This window comes from Poeciliopsis prolifica, unplaced genomic scaffold (assembly GCF_027474105.1).
Source record: "Poeciliopsis prolifica strain line A6 unplaced genomic scaffold, Auburn_PproV2 SCAFFOLD101, whole genome shotgun sequence".
NCBI lineage: Eukaryota > Metazoa > Chordata > Actinopteri > Cyprinodontiformes > Poeciliidae > Poeciliopsis > Poeciliopsis prolifica.
In genome coordinates, this window is record NW_026562476.1 from 337,842 (window position 1) to 358,856 (window position 21,015).

Genomic DNA, 21,015 nt, shown 5'->3' on the forward strand with positions numbered 1-21,015 from the left:
AATGAGAAATGTGAATGATGTGGAAGGGAAAGAAAATGTAGAACACATTGATGAATTGTAAAAGATGAATCTGAAAGGGAGAAAAAGAGTCTTAGAGGAATATTGGAAAATGAAGGAAACATAATGGATGTTTACAGATTAAGGAAAGCATTATTTATTTATCTTCAGAATACAAAATAAAAAAAATAGAATTTGATGGATGTAAAGTAATGTTGCTACACACTCGTGTACGGTAGGTGGCGTTATGCACCTTAAAGTTGCTTGCGATCCGCAATAATAGAAACGAAGAAGACTGCTTAGCTTCCTTTCAAGGTTATGGTGGGCTTAGAGATCGTAGATTTGGATTGATATCATTGAAGGGAATCAATATGACAGCAAAACTTAATAGAAAAGCGGCGCATGGGGGATAAAATGTTAATAACTCTGTGTTATGTCTATATGTGGGTCCGTTTTCACAAGTGTTACTCGGTGTTGATCCGCAACAGTCTGTCCAGGCTGAGAAGCAGGAAGAACAGCCTCTGTCTCAGCTTCTGTTCCGGCTCTAGCTCGGTCTCTGCGACCCCCACAGCACCGCCCCCAGGTCTTCTCACTGCCGCTCCACATTTCCAGCAGCCGTTTCCTCCCGAAGACAATGTTTTCCTCCAGCTCGGAGACAAGGCCGTCTATGTCACGGAGGCTCAGGTTAGACATGTGAGTTTAGCTGGAGCATTGGTCGCTTTCTTCCCCCTTCATGTTCTTGCGAGGGGGAGGAAACAAGCAAGAATCTTCTGCTTTCATGGAGAATACAGCAGGTGGAGAAAGAAAAGTGTGTTTTCTAGAGCATGGGTCACAAGATTAGCCTCAAAACATTCAGTACTTCAAGATTTAAACTTACAAGTTTGCCAAACTTTTTACAGAGCAAATCAATGTCTTCTCAATGCTCCGATTATTTGGTAATCGACAGTTAAAGGCTTACAGATTGTGCTGAAATTAGCTCCGAAAAATCCAAGCGCATTATTTGCATTGATTATTGGTATTTGTTTTTATTTTTCTGTATTATGTATTTTTACTCGGGATTTTTCATAGCTCAGTGACCATGAAAAATCCCGAGTGACTTCAGACATATTTGTTGCTGTATATTCATAAAAAAAAACTCCTGGAATGCTATTTTTCAGAATTTTCTGCTTCTTATCTGAAATTAGACGTTCACATTCACCACATTCAGAGCTGTCTTCCACGCGTTTCCTATAGATATTAATGTCTTCATATTTGCTTAAACCCCTGTCACCCTGTACTCGGTAATGGTTTTATCCAGAAATTAAGTTAAGAATAAAGAATGCCAAATACTGTACCTGGAGGTATTCCTATCATGTTCGCTCAGAGGTCATAAATTTGATTGTGAGATTAATTAGTCACAATAAACTGCGTCAAGGTGGGCTTGCATGTTTGTTTGTTCTGGGCCCACACTTCCATGTTATTACAAAAACCTATTGTGAAAATTACTAGAGGAAAGCAGAAGCAATCATTGTGAATTTTGCTTCATTTTTTTAGAAGGACAGAATAGAAAAATACTACAGGCACATTTTCTGCACTGTTTTAATACTGTTTTAGGCTTTTGGTTTTAAATCCTAAACATTGATGTTATGGTTTCATCTTTACAAAAAAGATCACTTATGAGGAATAATTGTTGCATAGTAGCATGCATTCATAATCCAATCTTTATCATTTGGACCTTAAAACATTTTCATTTTTGTAGTCTGATTCAAAGGCTATTAGACTGTCACATATAACCTAGATGACTTCAATCAGCCCATTATAAACCATCTAGATAGCTCCAGCTCGGTCTCTGCGCCTCCCACAGCAGCGCCCCCAGGACTTCTCACTGCTGCTCCACATTTCCAGCAGCCGTTTCCTCCCGAAGACAATGTTTTCCTCCAGCTCGGAGACAAGGCCGTCTATGTCACGGAGGCTCAGGTTAGACATGTGAGTTTAGCTGGAGCATAGGTCGCTTTCTTCCCCCTTCATGTTCTTTCAAGAGGGAGGAAACGAGCAAGAATCTTCTGCTTTCATGGAGAATACAGCAGGTGGAGAAAGTGTCTGTAAGTGTAAAGTGGAGAGAGACCAGCTGGATTGACAAGTTGGTACAGCTGCCATGTAAAACACATTAATACTCCACTTGAAATTTAGTTGACATTTGTTATAGTGGAAATAAATGTATTTCCCATTATCTGGTTGTTGTCTTTACAAAGCTATTTGAGTTGTTTTTTTTTTTTTCTTTTTTTCGAAACCCCGATTCATTTTTATTCCTCTTCTATTGGGAGTCACTTTATTGGTGTGTAAACAATAAAACCTGATCAAATACATTGTAGGTTATACTTGTAACATCAACAACTGAAGATTTAACAAATGTAAATAGTATGGTAAGGCTCTGCTCAGTTGTTTTTTTTTTTTGTTTTTTTTTTTGACAATGTGTCTACATTCACTTGCCAAAATTCTGGAATAATCCTCATTATTCTTTCCTATGATGTTCCCCCAGGAATGTTATGACCTCAGCCAATGGACTGTTCTTGGATCCTCTTTAATTGATGCTCATCGAATAGATAATATTTCATTCATAATAGAAGCTGCAGAGAACCAAGTGGGATATCCTAATAAGCAAGTAAGCTCCACATCTTTCAAATTTAAAAGTTTAAAAGTTACATGACAAGAACATGTGGATAAGTAGGTTACCTGAAAAATGAATTCAAAGGCTTAAGAAACAAAGTCGAAATGATGAGGGAAAAAAAGGAAAAAGAAAAAAATAATCTACTACCATAAGAACAATAAAATGCAAAAATAATGAGTTTTTATTAAATAAGAAATAAAAAGGATGGTTACTCTACTGGGCTTTTTAACCAATATGGCCAGACAGATTTGCAAAAGCAAAGGAGGTGGATTAGCAGTGGTTGCCAATAACTGATGGACAGGTTATTGTGGAATATTCTCTCTGCCTTCCCAAAATTCAGCAGTTAACATGTTATGACAGTCGTGAGACTGCGGAGAATCCTGCTGCTCTGCCAGCAAAAGACAGTCTCACGACTGTTGACAGCCGTGAGACTGATATCCTTTAGTCAGAGGCCTCTTCAGATTTGCTGCAAGATTGACTGCTTCTATAGATCTTTCCAGTCTACAGCATCACCAACTGCTTAAAGATTCTTTGATATGAGTTTAATTTCCCCTTTGGGATAAATAAAGTACTTTTTGATTTGATTTAAATTGTAGATTTTTGTGTTGGAAAACAATTCAATTAGATTTTATTGTGTATTAAGGAGTAATAGCATTCATGTTGGGGTTTTTTTATATGCAGGTGCTGAAGTGGTCTGACTACTGTTTCCCCCTGGCCTTCAGCCCAGGCCAGCCATTCAGGGCAGTGGCACAGACTACTCTAGATAACTTCAGCCGTCTTGGGGTCGCTTTTATTGAAGATCGCCTTCAACTGGACAGTGGACTGGTGCCTTCAAAGATAGTCCGTATGTTACCCTTCACTGCATCACCCACTAGTTACAGAAGAAAATTACCACATGAAACAATAAGCTGTTAGAGTGTGGTCTGTGCAACATGTGCAATGCTTGATTGGCATACTGGTGGTTATGTTCAAGGTTGGTCAGTAATCAGTTTTTATCAGGTGTATTGGGAATATTTATTGTTAACGTGGTGTGAAAAATGATTCGTTTTCACTAATTCAGCTTGTCAGCTCCAACTTACCAAGTTAGATTTTGTAGAAGATATTTATTCTACAAAATCTAACTTGGTTGTTGATGACCTGCAAAAGGTAGTTGTTTTATGACCAGGAAAAATGTCACATGTCAAGCATATGACATGGAAGGAAGTTGAACATAAGCTTCAATGTTTGGTTCAGAATGTGGGACAACCATAATACTGCTAAGACTAGCACACTAAACCCAGATTAGATTAAAGATTGAAGTACAACTAATCTCCGTATTGAAAATTCACATTAAGGTGAGAGTTGAGAGGTTTTAAAGTAAGATTTTCCTGAAAGTTTATGACCTGCCATAAACGGGTCATAAACCTGTTTATGGCAGGATTATGACCTGCCTGTTTAGTACAGATTACGTAGTATCTGAATGAAACCTTAGTAAAATAATTGTATTTTACAGCTGCAGGTATATTGACTGACCTGCAGCTTGTAAGTCAATATACAGGTTAATTGACTGAAACACAGAAAGTATTGTTTAATCCCTTTTTATAACCCTAAATATTCTAGTTTATAAACCCTGTCAGTGAAACAGTTTTATTAGGCATATGCCAATGAGGGTATCATGTATTAATTGTTTTAGACTGTACCCTCTGGGGTCAACATATATATATCAGGATTGTGTGTTGAATGATGCTCAATTTGCTATACACTGTGTAAGGTTGTGCTCGGCTTCTCTATTCAGACTTAGTTGTTTATGGTTTCACTTACCTTCATTATGTCACAAGATGCCGTGGTGTTTGACCCAGTTACTACAGATGAAAACAGCAACACTCTGCATTTATAGTAGTACTATTATGAGAAATATTATAATACACAGAATGAAAGCATAGTAGTGAGTTCCTCTTTTAAAATCATTTTTAAAATGCATGTCAGTGGTATTTTAATGGGTTCTGCAGTGGGTTCAGAGGTTTATAGGTAATGAGACCAACTGACATTGATTTTGTTTGTAAATGACCACAGAGTTGTGTATCAGCAGCATTCTCATTTTATCCTGATCTTGGCTTAAAGAATCATCTGCCTGAAGGGCTGTTATTATAGTGACATGTCCAACATCTTGTTGGCTGGAAAGCTAGTTTCTGATTGCTGATCCTTAAGGCAGTTAAAAAGAAAACAAATGAAAAAGACTTTCAAACATTTTTTTACTCACCTTTTTGTATTTTTGACTGAAAGAACCTAAATATTGTTTTAGGAAGCATCCATGTTTGAAATTTACCCTGATGATAAAATGAAAATATATTTTCTGTCATACCTTTAAATGTCCCCATGTTAATTTATTCTATTGAATATCAATATGTCATAAGACTGACTATGATGGATTTTGGCTTTTTTCATATAGCTGTTTTGCTCCAAGATAGCACTCTCAGTAAAGTGTTGGAACAGCAGAGTCTTGAGAGACCACAGCCTGTGGGAGTGCTCTTACTTTCATCCACTACTCCTGAGGAGGGCCTCTGCGAGTCAATCTCTCAGCTGTTGCCTACTGACCATCAGAACCTGCACTTCCGAAAAGGTAGTCTCCTGTTACCCCCTGAGGTGAAGAAGAGGCTGCAGGAGCGGCGGGGATCAGAGCCTCTGCCCAACTCTCAAACTGCTCATTTAGAATCTCATCATTACCACATGGAGGGTTATGGACACCACCTTCATCTCTCCAGCTGCCATGAATGTTTAGAACTGGAGAACAGTACCATCCTCTCTGTCAAATATGCCTCGGCTGAGAACATTCCAGATCTACCTGATGACACCTGTGTAGATGTGGATAGTGTCGATGGGTGTCTGGCTGAACTAGAACATGATTCTGCAAGGTTTTTTGGAAAAGCACCAAACATTCTTGTGTATACAGGTGGATGTAAGGAACGTTTCCAAGCAATTCATCAGCTTTTGTTAGACTGCATAAATGTGGAAAACAACACTGTTTATCCCCTCCTGCAAGAACAAGCTCTAAGTGACCCATGGCTGGACAACACCAGGCTCCTGGTTTTGGCGGAAGAGGAATCCTTGACTGCTGAGCTTCAGACCCGCTTTCTTACTTACTTAAGCAAGGGTGGGAAGGTGCTAGGGCTGGGCTCTGCTTTGTGCCCGGCAGGTCTCCATCTGGAAGTTAAGGAAGGACAATGCCTCCAATGTAGGAAGTTGATCTTCACCAGAGAAGACAGCACAGAGCTGGAAGCAACCATTCTGGCAAGTGGAAAGGTCTACATTCGGGATCCTCAGGGAGGAGGGGAAGTGGAGCTCTGGGGAGAGCTGAGAAATGACGTCGCCAACCAGAGAGAAATGGTTATTGTCAGGCTAACTCATGGAGCCGATGGTGGGGAAGCTGTCTTTTGTCAGGTAAAGATATTATACATAAGGAGTGAAAATGTTAATGGTACAAATTTTAATACCAGGACAACAGTTACATGTTTTCAGGTTTTATGCTGCTGGGTTGGAACCAGGTTGGAAGTGGAGCTTCAAAATGCAAAATGTTTCAAAATGTAAAACGTGTTTTCACATTTTGAAAATATGCATTTTTCAAAATGTAAAAGACAAGCTCCGACAGCTCCTGTTCACATTCTCTGTCCCGACACTTAGGAGAATCACATTCATCCTAAAAGTGTTTAAGATGGATGGAAGTGGATGTTTACAAACCAGGTGAAGTGCAGCATTGTTCTGTTAAGTAACCCACTCTTTTCTAAATAGAGACAGTCCTCAGTCCAGAAGGATATTGCTGCTTGGTGTCCATGTCTTGCAGAATTAAAATTAAAATAATGGTCCAATTTATCTGTGCTTTTGCACCTCAAAAACAGAAAACATTTTTGCAATTGTGATTATGGTTGTTGTGGTTTGAAAGTAGGTGCTCATTTTGACTTTTTAATACTACAGAGTTAAACTTTTGATCAGCTGTTTGCTCCTGCTTTTGTTTTTTGTTATTTTTAGTCATTTTACATTTTGAAGTTTAAGTTACAAACAAGCTGGTTATGATTCACCAGCGAGTCTGATTCGGTAACTTCTCTGACGCGAAGGTTTTGATCAGGGGCATTTTGATTTGCTAAGATACCTGTAATTGTAAAGGTTTGTTGAATGTTGTATCTCAGATCATCTGCTCTCAATAAATAATTGTAGTAATAACTGTTACAATGATCATCGAGGAAGACAAAAAAACACAAACATTAGACCATAAGGAAGTTACTTTAAATTTATGCTCCATACTATAAACACATCTTCAGAAAGCCTTTCTTTTATTCCTACAAAAGTATGACATAGAGCTGTTAGTACAAATTTAGTGAAACATTCCTGCTTTACTTTGACTGGTTTTGTTTACGTCTGATAAACTCATTGTCCATTTAAGAGTTTTTTAGATGTTATTGAAATACAACTTGAATCCAAGTTCAAGTTTCAATTGTCTAGATATTGACAATTTGACAATTTTACCCATTATGTAGCTGTAATTTCCAACAATTATGATCAGAAACAGTCCTGTCCTGACTGGAGGTGATTGATCCAACCATGGGACACATTTTCATTAAATACTCAGGCCATTAGAGTATCCATTGAAAAGTCTGAAATGTTATTTATATTCCAAAATTGATATGGGGTGTATATTACCTTCCATTGCTTGATTTTTTGAAATGTATTTATTTTTACTTTATTGTTCAGTCTGGATTATGTGGCAGTAATCTATACGGGAAATCAACCTTGGCTGGAGTTTGGTGCATTTATGTTTATGTTGTCCAAGATTATAATGTATATTTCAATAAAATAAAATAAATCACATAAAATGAAATAATCAAAGCAGACCAAGGAGGCGATCATGCTGTAAGGAAGGGTTCTAAACCCAGATGGAGGAAAATAAAAATCACACAGGCTGTTTCAGAGTCTCTAAGACATCAGGAGCACTAAATGTGTAAATTTTTCTAAACTCAATATTAACTCTCTTCTGAATTTTTAATTTTGCAGTCTTATTTTCTATTTGATCTGTTGGAATGACTGTTAAAAGATCATTTTAATCGTGATATGTGTATGTATGTTTCTTTAGGTTCATTTTGACATTGCATTCTACTCAAAGAAAATGAATTCAAAAGATTTTAATGAGCTGAAGGTCAGCAACGCACTGCGATATGAAATTTTTACCGAAGTCCTTAATTCCTTGGGAGTTAGCTGTGAACCAAGTCAGACTCCTGCCCCAAGTCCTGTCTACCTGCTGGCCACCTCCCAGGTAAGTGACAAGTGAAAATTTTCTTCACTGTGAAAAAGTGTCCCACACCAAAATACTACGGTACTTGAATTTTTGCCAACAAAGGAACTAAACTTCGGATTCAGAGTTTTTCTGGCTCCTATGTTCGAGTCCATGTGCATTCAGAATGTGAGCAGTTATGTTTATGGACACTGAACAGGAGTGTTTCAATTACAGATCACACTATAATGGGAAGATTGTTAAAAAAATATTGAAAGAATTAAATCAGAGAAGAGAATTACTTTTGCTAAATTTTATTACATTATTGTCCTTTTGTTCTCCTTCCCATCATCAAGTATAAATAGTGGTTAATTTATTCTTCTGATATTTTACATAGTACACAGATGGAAACAATCTGATTTGCTAAGTACATGCAAAAATCTGAGCAAATCTGCAGAGGAGTGACAGCATGTCTGTCTTGTATAAACATGAGAGGGCAGTGAGCTAAAGTGTCATCAGCCATTTTAAACATACATTTCCTTCCTGTTCAGTTTTGAGAATTGGTCTTAGCTCCTTCTAGTTCTTTTAAAGGTTCTTTTTTAACCTTTAAACTGAATATTGTGCATGTCATTGAATGCAAATGTTTTATGGGAAATACCCTGAAGTTTTCTCCTTACTAAAATTATTCATCTAAATAATTTATCTCCACAGACTCTGCTTATATTGCTCCTTCCTACTTAACTGTCACTATCTAACTAAATCTAGACACATTCACATTTCACTTAGGATGCCAAGGAAAGTTTTCTGAAGTTCCTGCACACATGGGCGGATGAAGATGCTATTGTTCGATTCTCCAAAGCCTCCTTCAGGATAGGCCCTGAACCACATGAAGGTCCCTCGGACTTTCTGTCCTTGGTCACAGAATCCCAAGAGATGACCCAATTTGTTATGGAGACTTACTGCAAAAATCTGAAGACCAACCATCTGGGAAACACCCTGCTCTTCGCTGAGGTTACCACTTCCACCATGAACCTGCTGGAAGGGTAACATCAATTTTACAATGCTTTTTAATGCCTGAACTGTCTGCTCAGACCAGGATCTGTTGTTTCTTGCAGAATAAAGGCAGTGATTTTAATTTATTAAGTTAAATTCTTTCAAAGCTACTTTTTATTAACTGATCAGGGCAAGACTAGAGCAAACCATCAACCCTGATGATCTTCTTAGAAGATCATCAGGGCTCAGCTTTCCCTTTATTTGGGACTTGTGCAGTTCTAGGGTCAGGGAAAGCACAGTTAACATCTCTGCAGACCCCCAGAACACGGTGTGGCTTGAATCGGTGCAGCTTTAAATATAAATATGAATACATTTTCTAACACTTTGCTGTGGGTGAGGGCCCAAACAAAGCTGTTAGCTTATCTCCTGGTAATCATTACTGACTTGAAATTGAGAATTTAATCAAATTTTATTTAATTTCAGACAATGAAAGAAAATAATATTTTTATATATAAATCTAAATGTCTGTTTTCAGATGTGCTTCAGCATTTGATACACAAAGCATATACATTTAATATTATGCCAGCAAAACTTTACCCCATAAGTTCAGCAGGTGTGACCAGTTTGCATGTTTTTTTCTGTCCTATCACAGATGTTCTTGCTACATGGTCTTGTTGTGTCTTCAGGTATCAAATATTTTACAAATTACTATTTTAAATAATCCATTGATTTTTATTTTTTATTTTTCTTGATTATTCATTTATATGTGTTATTTGAGGAAAAATACATCAACATGCTCAATTGCACAGATTAATATTAGGGATGTACAATATTAGGAAAATAAGCAATATCTGACAATGAGGGTATAACTTCTGATGAATACTTAACCAGATAATTTATGTGTATGTCTACAAAAACAACGTATATGAAGTGTCTTAATATCCTTCTAAAACATTTTTACTGCATTAAAAGATCTGAAAACATGAAACTGATACAGTCATATTCAATAAAACAATGTACCGTACTATTAAACTGTTAATCTATTTCAGTATCTCAGTTCATCAAGTCATTATATAGATTAATTACAAAATACTGGTATTTTAAAGTATGTGTGTACTTTAAAATACACACATAGTATAGTATAGGTATTTCTAACTATAATTAGAAATAACGACTTATAGTTATTTCTGTTAACTATAATTATTTTCTGCTTATATATAATGCAACCCAATATATAAGCTTATATTTTGTCAAACCAACTTAAAAGCAATTTTTAAAAAAAAAAACAAAAATGTGGTTTTAATAAAATATGTTTCATACTTTCTTAAGGATTTTATTTCAAGAAGGTACTGTTAATCTGATAAGCGAGCCTTGTCGGATTATTTATTTTAATTAATTGAATTCCAATATTACTAAAGTCCAGAAAGTTGATTATTTTAATCTATGTTGTGGTTCGAAATCAGGGCTACACAATGAATTGTGTAGTCTAATTCACAGACAGTTTATGTTTTTATAATGGTGTTTTTCACCTTACCAAACCTACCGATCATGGATAATGACACACCCTTTCCTCCCTCTGCTGCTTTTCCCTTCAACTGTGTATGTTCTTTCATACACTGCTAAAGGGCTGGCAGGCTGGAACTAATTTATTGCCTCAGTGACCTTTCCACAGCAAATGGACTTTGCTTCTAGCCTTCTTTGTTTGCATCCACACACGTGAGTAAAAGCGGTGTCTTGAGGGGATAAGTTGGGCTGCAGGTGGCACCAATTAAAACTGTCAGAAAGTTTGAAAAATGGGCTCTGGTGCAGCATTGAGTTGATTGGAACAGACATAGTTGTCATTAAGGTTATAGGGAAACTAAAGCTGGGTGAATGAGTACAGCAAATAACCCCAGATCTGCTGCTGCAGTTTGATTTCACTGACAAGGTTAAAGATTCCAGATGCCCATCTCAAGCAACCCCTGATTAATGTTATTATTAAGAATGTCTGTTTCATGTCCTCCAGTATTTGCATTGATGTATTGATAATACTGGATATTTTCAGGCAAGCCCTCTTTTTTGACACATATACAGTTTTGAAAAGAGCTATGCTACAGCATTTAGCCTGTAGTGTTGTTCAAATAAATATTTAGGTAAAGACTAAATTAACAACCTGTGAAAAATCTTCTGTGGAAAACCTTTTAAAATGAAATTCCTTATAGAGAGGCTGGCAATTTTTCAGATGGCTGTAAAATATATAGAATGACTGTGTTATCCAACAAGAAGTGAAAAGTTTTGAATGGTGACTTCTTCCATCATGGTACTGCATTTTAGTAAATTACGAAACCTTCAGATAAAAATACTCCTGCTTTCATGGTGTATTGTACCTTTGTTTCAGGAGAGAAGTAAACCACAAGACATTTAATAAATTGACACTATGTATCTGGGAAAAAACATCTAGAATTCGTTAAGACTTTAGAGAGATGACCAATGCATCTACAAAATATTCCTTAACTCTTGACCACAACATCTATTGCACAACATTACTTTGCCATCTAAAAGACTCTTCACTGTTACATGAAGAACATTTCAGCCAATGATGTCATTGGGCCAAAAATTCTGTTTATTTTCTTTGAATAGATGAGACTTGTTAAAAAAAACTGTAGATATCGCAACTTCCAACAGCAAACATTTTAGCCAAAACTGTATAACCTTAATGTCCACACAGTAGTTTTATTTTAGTAGTTAAGTTTAGTGTCACAAACACTAAACTGTGTTCTACTAAAGGTAGAACACAAGTTTTTTTTTCATAGCAATGAGATACATTTACTTTCTCAATTCATCAGTAAACTAAGAGTTTACTAGTGTTTGGTTCATCTGTCATATAAAGCCTTTAGCTGTAAGCTTGAATCATCAGTCTTGGTGAGGGATACAAACAATTAATCAACTTATTATTAGTTGCTGATTAATGGTTTATCAGATTAAAATTGATTCTAATGGATTAACTAATAACACATCTGCTTAGACCTTCTTTCAATGATGTAGATTGGTTGCCATCCAGCAGACACTCTAGGGACGTTGCCAGTTTTCTTTAGTGAGGTTCTTACTTATGTTTGTTGATGTCCCAAAGACTTAGAAATGCCTTGTAACCCTTTCCAGACAGATAAATGTCTATTACTAATTTTTCTTTCAATTTTGAAATGTTTTAGATCATATGTGACTTTTTGAATTCCATGTCATCAGGGAGCATTCTTTGAGAAGCCTTGTTATAACCGCAAATTAGATGATTGTTTTGCGATAGAATGAGTTGTACTTATTTGATTTTAGATGAAACATAAAACATGCAGGACCTGTATTCTCAAAGATTCCTAAGACTGAATCCAGCTCCTAATGACATCATTATAGGAAAAATTTTAGAATTTATGGAATTCAAATTTTGTCTTTAGAATTTTACATAAATAATTTATGTGTATTGTTCAGGGCCTTCAAGAAAAAGCTTTAACATGCATCTCTTACATTACAGATGTAATGGTATTTGCATGAGTTTGGCTAAAACAAACAAAAGTAGATGCTTATGGAATTAGCATGTTTAATGTCTTTCTGTACTGACTTTTCTGATGGACTTCATTGTGCTCAACCTCTGCTCCAATGGTCTATGCACAATAAAGATTACATTAGTAATAAGTACATAGTGGTAATGTGTTGGTTGATTTGGCCTGTTTATCTCATTAAGGTTCTGTCATGATGGACACCTTTTAGACAATGAGGTTATTTCTACAATGCTCACAAATTGGCATGAGCATCTTTAGGGAGTTATTGAGACAAAAATACTGTTGAAATAAGTGTAATAAGTAAGTACTCCTCTTCAACAGACTGTCTGATTGGTCAATTAGCACCAGAGCTCCTAGCTTTTTTAGTATTTTTTTAACATTAAGAAGCTTGACATACCATCCAGCTAATTGTAGCTTCAACATACCTCTAATTAACAACAAATATGTGGTTTTTATGGCTATTATGCCTTGTAAAGACAAGGCATAATGTTTCTATTAATATGCTTTGTTTTTTTTTTATCTGTGATATGGATTGAAAACTCCAGTTGTGTAGTTGTTAAAATAATTCAAAATATTTACTGCAATAAATAGATGCTCCTAGTACTGAGTTGAAGTAGAAATATTTAGTAGAGGGAGCACTTGGCACATCCACAGAGTATAATGATTCTTTTCCTGCTCTGCTAAATTTGATCCTTATGCCTGGAGCAACATTTGCACTGTTGACTTCTACTCAGACTGCTAAGAAATCAATGAGGCCCCTTTTACAAATCTGTTTTGTATCTGATCTACACAAAAATCGACCGACATTTTTTAGGCAGGAATGCTTATTTTGAGAACACATCTTGTGTTTAAAAGCTATGTTTTCTACCAACATAGATTTTAAACAGTTTAATTGTGAAACAGAAAGGTTTTGTTTTGACACAAAATGCTTGGTCTTTTGTTTGTTTTCTAAAAGGTTTCAATAAAGAATTTTGATTCCTTAACTGTTGCAACTTGCGTAGCATCTTTGGTCAATCATCTCTGACCGTCTGGGGCTTTGCTTTTTATGGAAGGTCACCTCTTGGCTGCCTGGTAATCTCGACTGGCAAAGGCCTTTGAATGAATGTCTTTGGTGGTCCCCTCACTTGGACTTCTGCACTAAATTGTAAGCAATTACGGTAAACAAAATTCTAGAGATTTAAAGATTGGCCATTTGGAGAATCTCATGGTAAAAGGCCACCGTTTCACAATATTAACCCAAGATAATATAATTAACTTGTTTTTATTGTACAGAAAAAGACAAAATATTTTCCATTGCTCCTGCTAGAATAATGTTATTACAAAGACAGTACTGTTGCTAATTAAAAGCACCTAGATTAGACTTTTTGCAATCAGCTAAGAATAGATTACAAATAAGTGTTATTCATTTTAAGATTATTACAAAAAGCAGGAATTTGGGGGGGAAATTTGGGTACAATTTGAGCTGACTCATTGTTGTTCATGCATAAAAAGTGGTCCAAAATAAATGCAACAGCAAAAATCTTACAAGGTGCAAAAAACTCAGTCAGAATGAAAATATTTTCTAAAAAAGTTTTCTTTTCAGACAATGTTTTATGTAAAATGTATATGCAGCTTTGGCAGCTACTAAAATTTTCTTTGTGGAAAATTATAACAAATTACAAAGCACCAGAACTCACCATAATACACTGGAATTTGACTCTGTGCAGTGTTGTTTAATTTAAGGAGCATCAAATTCAATGTTTTTCATGATTTTAATCTTTTATTGTTTAATCTTCAACAATAAAACTGAACCACATTTATTCCCATACAATAAAGTAACACACATATACACACAAAATAAATAAATATAACAAAACTAAAATGAGGGGAAATCGCCACATTCCCTCTGTTTTTGCCACATGTAGACATAAATGCGATCAGTCTGTGTACAGAAAATGCATGTAAATATTAAGGGGCACTTTCATTCTCACTTAAAAAGAAAATGGTATTGGATCAGCAGATTAACTCTAAAATAGGTCAGAATTTATTCCTATGGTGGAGAAAATGTAGAGAATCTCACATGTCCATAAATAGCCGCACAAAGGAATCCCTCAGTCATTCCAGCTTTGGGCATGTGTCTTTATGAATAGAGGGCATCTGCATTCTGTAAATGTGCAACTTGTATATGCAAAAAACTCCCCTTTAGCCAGTTAAACAATGCTTTTCAAGTTGGAGTTCCACCATCCAGTTTGAATTACATTTATATTTTGTTTGGTGAGATGAAAAACTTTGAGGCACACATTGCATTGTAGTCCACTGCCATGCAAGGTATATTCGTATATCCAAAAGAACTGAAGACCATTTATCAGTACCTCAGCTTCCCCGTAGTAGTGGAGGAGCCATCTCCCACAGATCACTTCCATTAGAAAATTCTAATTTTAGCTGTTCCTCAGTAAACAGGATTATTTTATTTAATCACATTTATGGATTAGATTGTTCTTTATTGATCTGAATAATCAATGTAAATGTGCTTCTGAAAGGAAATCTTGTTTAAGGTATTTTTTGATGGAAAAAGCAATCATCTTAAATTGAAAGATAGACCTTTTTATGGCATTGTCCAAAATGTGGAAGCAGTTCCTAGAGAATCAACTCCTTGCTACATTTAAACCAAGCTTGAACCTGCTAAAATCCCACAGATACAACTATTCTAAAGAGATATTTTAAACTCTGACTAATTTCTGCTTTCACTTTTCATCTTCCTTCCTCTTCTGTGTCATAATACTTTATTTCCTCTTGTGAATATGCCATTTATGTATACTTATTTGCTTCCAATGGACTGTTAGCTAATCTGACTGCACATAGTATAGATAATGTCATGGCATTTCAATGAATTATTTGACCTGCAGTTATGTTGATAGCTTCCTAGCCTCTACTCTAAGTTGATATTTATTGCTCTGTATATGTTCCAAATGCAGACACAAAGATTAATGTTTCCTGATTTTTGAAGTGTTGTTATAGAAAGGTTATACTCTGTAGGGTGATAGGCTGAAGCGTCATCTGATCTTTTGATTAGACTTATATGTGGAATGACCAGATTATCAACCAATCTAATCATCATAATGAGCTAAAAGGCTAGGATCTCTTGGTCTTTGCTCACCAATACATTGTATTTGCCTTAATCCCATTTGGAAATGTGAGATTGTACTAACATTTTTTCTTTAATTTGATAAGCGCTGCACATTAGTGAGGTTAAATCTGCAGTTCATCATCAGCCTCTTGTATATCTTTTTGGCCTTGGAGACAATTCTTCAGTACTCACACTTTGGTTTCAGCAACTACTCACCTTCATTGTATGTTTATTATTATACAAATCACAATTAAAAACAGTGTTAAGTTTTTTATAATGAAATTAAATTTCCAACATGTCTTCAAAATAAAACAAAACAAAAGACATGACATCTGACATGAAGTCAGATGTCATAATAACCACAACTGTTCACTGGTTTCTTCCAGGATGGTTCTGCACTTACCAAAGAACTCTGGTTTGATAGCAGTAGCTGCTCGACAAACACAAGGAAGAGGTTAGTAAAAAAGGTGTTTTTACTTTGTGTAAAAACACCTTTCACACATAGTGTTTTGAAATTGTCTTGCTTTTTCAGGCCGAGGCAAAAATGCTTGGCTCAGCCCACTAGGCTGTGCAATGTTCACAGTTGGGATCCAAGTTGAGCTGAACTCCAAGCTTGGTCAAAGAATTTCTTTCCTGCAACATTTGGCTGCTTTAGCCATGGTGGAAGCTGTTCGCACACTTCCTGGATATCAGGTATAAGCTTGAACACACCCTCAGCCCATCTCTTATAACACTTAAATCAATGGATTGCTGTACAGCGTGAAGTTCTGTTTGACTGTGATACCTCTGCAAACCACAATGAGCTAAGAAAAATGTTTTTAGATGAGTAACAATACATAGCATGGTAACAGCAATGGTCACACTTTTACTTTCTTTAAAAAGGGACAATGTACACCATATGACTCTTAACTATTTAACACGAGCAGACGACTGGCACGTCAACATGAGAGCTTAAGAACATTTAAGAATCAAAATAAGTAATAATCAATAAAATAGACAAAGGAAAACATAAACCAACCATATTATCACATTTAGACATATGAAATTATACAAGGTATGTTCAAGCTATGTCGTAAGGCAAAAAGCTGAATTGAGGCAATTTTGATGCAAAAAATAACAGTGGTGCGATTTAATAGTTATCAAATTAATCAAAGATTTTATAATTAATTAATTAATCATAGTTGATCATATTTTACTTAATATTTAACACAATAAAGTTTTCTAATTCTAATAAGTTTTGCAAAATGACAGAATCGGCAAATAAGCAAATGTAATGTTACTTTACTTTCCTGGCTTACCATCCAGCTGTACAATGTCATGGCTTGTAAGTGTACAGTTTAAAACTTCATACTGATCCTAATTTATGCAACAGTGTTGGGTGAAAAACTAATGGTAAATAGTATATTGCCTGTATTTGCATAACCCTTTACAGGGTTTCTCCGAGAAAACTTGCTAAGCCCGGTGGTCAAGGCGCTGAAGCGGTCCACTGGTGGTCCACTGTGTTTTTGCATTAAAAGATGTTAAGTAGACAGTCAATATAAAAATATTACTGGGTAATTAATTATATGTTACAGGAAAACATTACCAGTGAAACAATATTTACACCAACAGCTGGTCTTAAAAACAACAAATCAAAAAACTAAATTAACATGAATATTAATTATTTGCGCTTTTGCTTAATACAAATTAAGTCAGCAGAGGCCCCCAGGGCTTCAAGGGCCCATAAATGCTAATATTTTAAATACACAGACCACAGATACATAAATGTAGCATTTGTATATTGAGATGGTCAATGCTGCTAAATTTGATTCAATGGTTTCAGCATACATAAATTAAAAGATTTTAAATTGTTTAACATTTATATGTAGGATTTTAAGGAGCTGGGTGTGCTGTGGTGGCACAGGGGGTTAGCACGCCCCACGTTTGGAGGCCTCAGTCCTCGACGCGGACGTCACGGGTTCGACTCCCGGTCCTGGTGACCTTTGCTGCGTGTCTTTCCCCCTCTTCTCGCCCTCTTTTCTGTCTGCCTACTGTCGAAAATACGAGCCGCAAAAACTCTTCTGAGAAAAAAAAAGATAAAAATAAAAAAGATTTTAAGGAGCTGGCAAGTTTAATTTGTAAAAGTTCAAAGAACAATATTCATAGTTAAATTGTTTTGTTACCATATCAACAATCTGATGCTGTGAGTTTAATCTTTGAGTTTGAGCTCTTACCATAACCCTATTACCCATTGAATTGATCTTATCCATATATCAACTGAATTGTTGATGTTCTCTTTCTTTAAATACATTATTATAGTAATACAGTAGGTTAGCCAGGAAATTGACTTAAAACATAGGTTAAACTGGCAATTTGATTTGTTTTGTATGTTTTAGTTTTGTTGGATACTCTTTTATTAACTTTAAACATTTTTTAATATTCATCAGGAAATAGAGGTGAGGGTGAAGTGGCCCAATGATATCTACTACAGTAACCTGATGAAGCTTGGAGGAGTTTTGGTAACATCAACTTTTGTAGGATCAAGTTTTCATCTGCTTATAGGTAACGACCTAGGGCATTAGCAATGTTTTCGATGACTATTGTAATACACCCTTTCTAGAGACTATTTACATCCTCTCCTTTTTCTTCCTTTTTCCTCTTCAACTGTTTGCCTCTAGGATGTGGCTTTAATGTGACAAACAGCAACCCCACAGTATGCATTAATGACCTGATCCAGCAGTACAACGCACAGAACGACTGCAGCCTGGAGCCCCTCAGCTGCTCTCAGTTCATTGCTCTCACACTGAACTGCCTCGAAACTCTCATCACCAGTTTCCAGCAAAGAGGCCCAGATGCTGTTCTGCCTACTTACTATAAAAGATGGCTGCACAGGTGTGTGTTGCAAACTACTGCCTCTACTGCTTTTATTCTCAGCATTCCTTATTGAGAAAAATTATATAGCCATCATACATGAGCAGCTTCCCAAAACTTCTTTCCGATGAACTGTACTATTTTGCCTGGAGATTTTTCCAAGTAGAACATCAGCTCCTTTCAAAGTTTGAAAATTTATGGAGGGAGAAAGGGGAAAGAAAGATGTGTAAATGTGAGTACAGTTGTAGAAATTCCTCTGATCCAGATATTATAAAGCAGAACAAGATATGACCTTTTCAAAGACACTCTAGATGTATGTAAAAAAAATCAGTTAAAAAAAGAATAAAAAAGAATTATGCTGGTTTGTGCCAGAAGCGATATTTATTTAAAATGGATTTAAATAAATAACATTTATAAATAACATATAAGTAACATTTATTTAAATCCACTTCACTCTTCTTAGCAATAGCTCATTTGTTGGCAACAAAAGAACATATTTGTTTTGTATATTTGGAAATTCAGTGTTCCCAGTTAATAAGATTAAACCATGTCATACTTCTGAAATCTACTGTTTGCAGTAATGTGTATCTTTTCATTGGCTCATCTTAAAACAGTTGATCAAGTGCTGTTTCATGTGTTCTTGTTGAAATTAATGAGTGTTGAAATGTTATTGATCCTACATTTTTGAGTAAAACTGATTACTTTGAAAACATGAAATTCAGACATAGTTCGATTAGGATTTTGGAACCTGATAAGAAGATGCTGGCTTTACACTGTCTTTGCTTTGGCCACAGTGGGACTCAGGTCCGTTTGTGGAGTGAGGAAGGACCAGAAGCGCAGGTGGTTGGTCTGGATGACAACGGCTTTCTGCAAGTGTACAGTAAAGAGGAAGGAATGGTCTCTGTGGAGCCTGATGGAAACTCATTTGACATGCTGAAGAACCTCGTGGTCATGAAGCGGCCAGGATAAGCTACTTTTATTCCTGATAACTTTCTACTCACTGAAGCAACACTATCATTCAGTGTGAAAAAGGTTTGGTCAAGTAATATTTGGAAGCCAACAGGTTTATGTAGACATCTGACAAAATCCATATATGCTCCAGTTATATAATGAATTTGCTAAACCTTATTACATTTGCGTTCTGTTTGGAAGGACTACTTTGTAAACTGCTGTTTTTAAAGTGACCAAAAATAGTTGGACCATAACCTGAATTGTTTTTATGGATAGCTGTGGTGGTTTATTTATTTAGTATTTCATCAGCTGAAACCTGAAGAAAGAAATTGGCTTTAACTGACACTGAGCAAAGCATTTCAAAAAGTTGGATTTTGAGCAACCTAAAAATGCTGGAAGTGTTTGAGAACCTCAAATACTTCCAGGTCTTGGTGAGGAAGGATGGGTTGTCAAATTGAATGTAATTTTGTGAGAAGTAAAAATTCTGTCCCCAACATTATTACACTTTTGGTGCAATGTAGCATCTGGGAGGTGCAATAAAAACAATCTCTGTCTCTGATCCAATCATATATCTCCTGAAATGAAACAGAATGAATGGTTGCTAAAAATACTGTTATTTTACACAAAAACTGTTGCTACTCCTTAAAGTATGCTGACTTACATTTTCAAGAACAAGCAGCTTTATACATCACTCTCCACAATTAGAGGCACCACTGGTAAAGTTTTGAAAGAAAGGTTCAAATGAAATGTTATTTACGGTGCCTTGTTGATCATTGTTCTGAACTCTATTATTACTCTTACTGTAGAAAAGAACTTCAGCTAAGTTGCTCCTCTCTTACAGTCACTCCCTGCACTATGATTATCAGCACACACGTTTTCCATTTCCATTTTTTTTTAACAAAAGTTAGTACTTCCTCATCATGGGAACATGAAGTAATGGATTACTTATTAAAACATTTTAGATATTTGGATCAACTTACAAAAAGTAAAGAATAGCTTCAAAAATAGTTTTTAAAGATTTATATCTTTAAAACTATGCCACTGATTGTGGGGATTTTGTTAAAATTATTTCTAAATACTTTTCCCTTTGAACAAAATAAACACAATTAAATGACATGTTTACCTGGGGTCCCATTCATTTGTTGGAACTGTGTATTGTCTGGGTCAATGTTGTGTTTCAAATTTTTCATTTTACCAGGTGAAACCAACAAATGTAGCCAGTCTGTTATTTTGCAGTAAATTCTGGAAGAAGAATCCTCCTTCTCTAAAATGGGTTGATTCTCATCTGTTACTGTTGCACAGAAATAATAAATAATGTAGCATGTGCTGTGATGACCAAAAAAGCTAAATAAAGGTTTTTTAGATAATTGTATGTCCTACATTTTCTTTTCAGAGAACTTGTAGACACATACCTGATCACAGCAGTTTTCACAGCTCTCAATAGAAAACAGCTTCAGATATTTAATCCCAGAGGTTTTAGTCATTTGGGAAAACAGGAGATCCATTTTTGACCACTGACCCCTGATGGTGTACTTAAAACCCAGTCTTAAAATCCTTTTATCACTCACCCAATTAGACTTATGGATGTTGTGGCAGCAGTTTTTTAACAGAATTTACTGTCATCTTCTCCTTGCCTACACGAAAAAGAAGAGCTTAGCAAACGGGAATATTATTAGAGCAATAGTAAAACATGGTACTTTAT

General features: G+C 35.7%; 1 protein-coding gene across 1 annotated transcript; it reads left to right on the plus strand.

Annotated features, from left to right (window-relative positions):
• Positions 1–295: 295 nt before the first annotated feature.
• On the plus strand, positions 296–20,680 carry hlcs (holocarboxylase synthetase (biotin-(proprionyl-CoA-carboxylase (ATP-hydrolysing)) ligase)). Its single transcript, XM_055023466.1, has 11 exons — positions 296–681; positions 2,516–2,638; positions 3,326–3,488; positions 5,073–6,061; positions 7,746–7,925; positions 8,670–8,926; positions 15,899–15,966; positions 16,045–16,205; positions 17,939–18,053; positions 18,170–18,383; positions 19,157–20,680. Exons 1-11 carry the CDS (start codon positions 400–402, stop codon positions 19,329–19,331), a joined length of 2,727 nt encoding a protein of 908 aa, XP_054879441.1. The 5' UTR covers positions 296–399; the 3' UTR covers positions 19,332–20,680.
• The last annotated feature ends 335 nt before the right edge of the window (positions 20,681–21,015 follow it).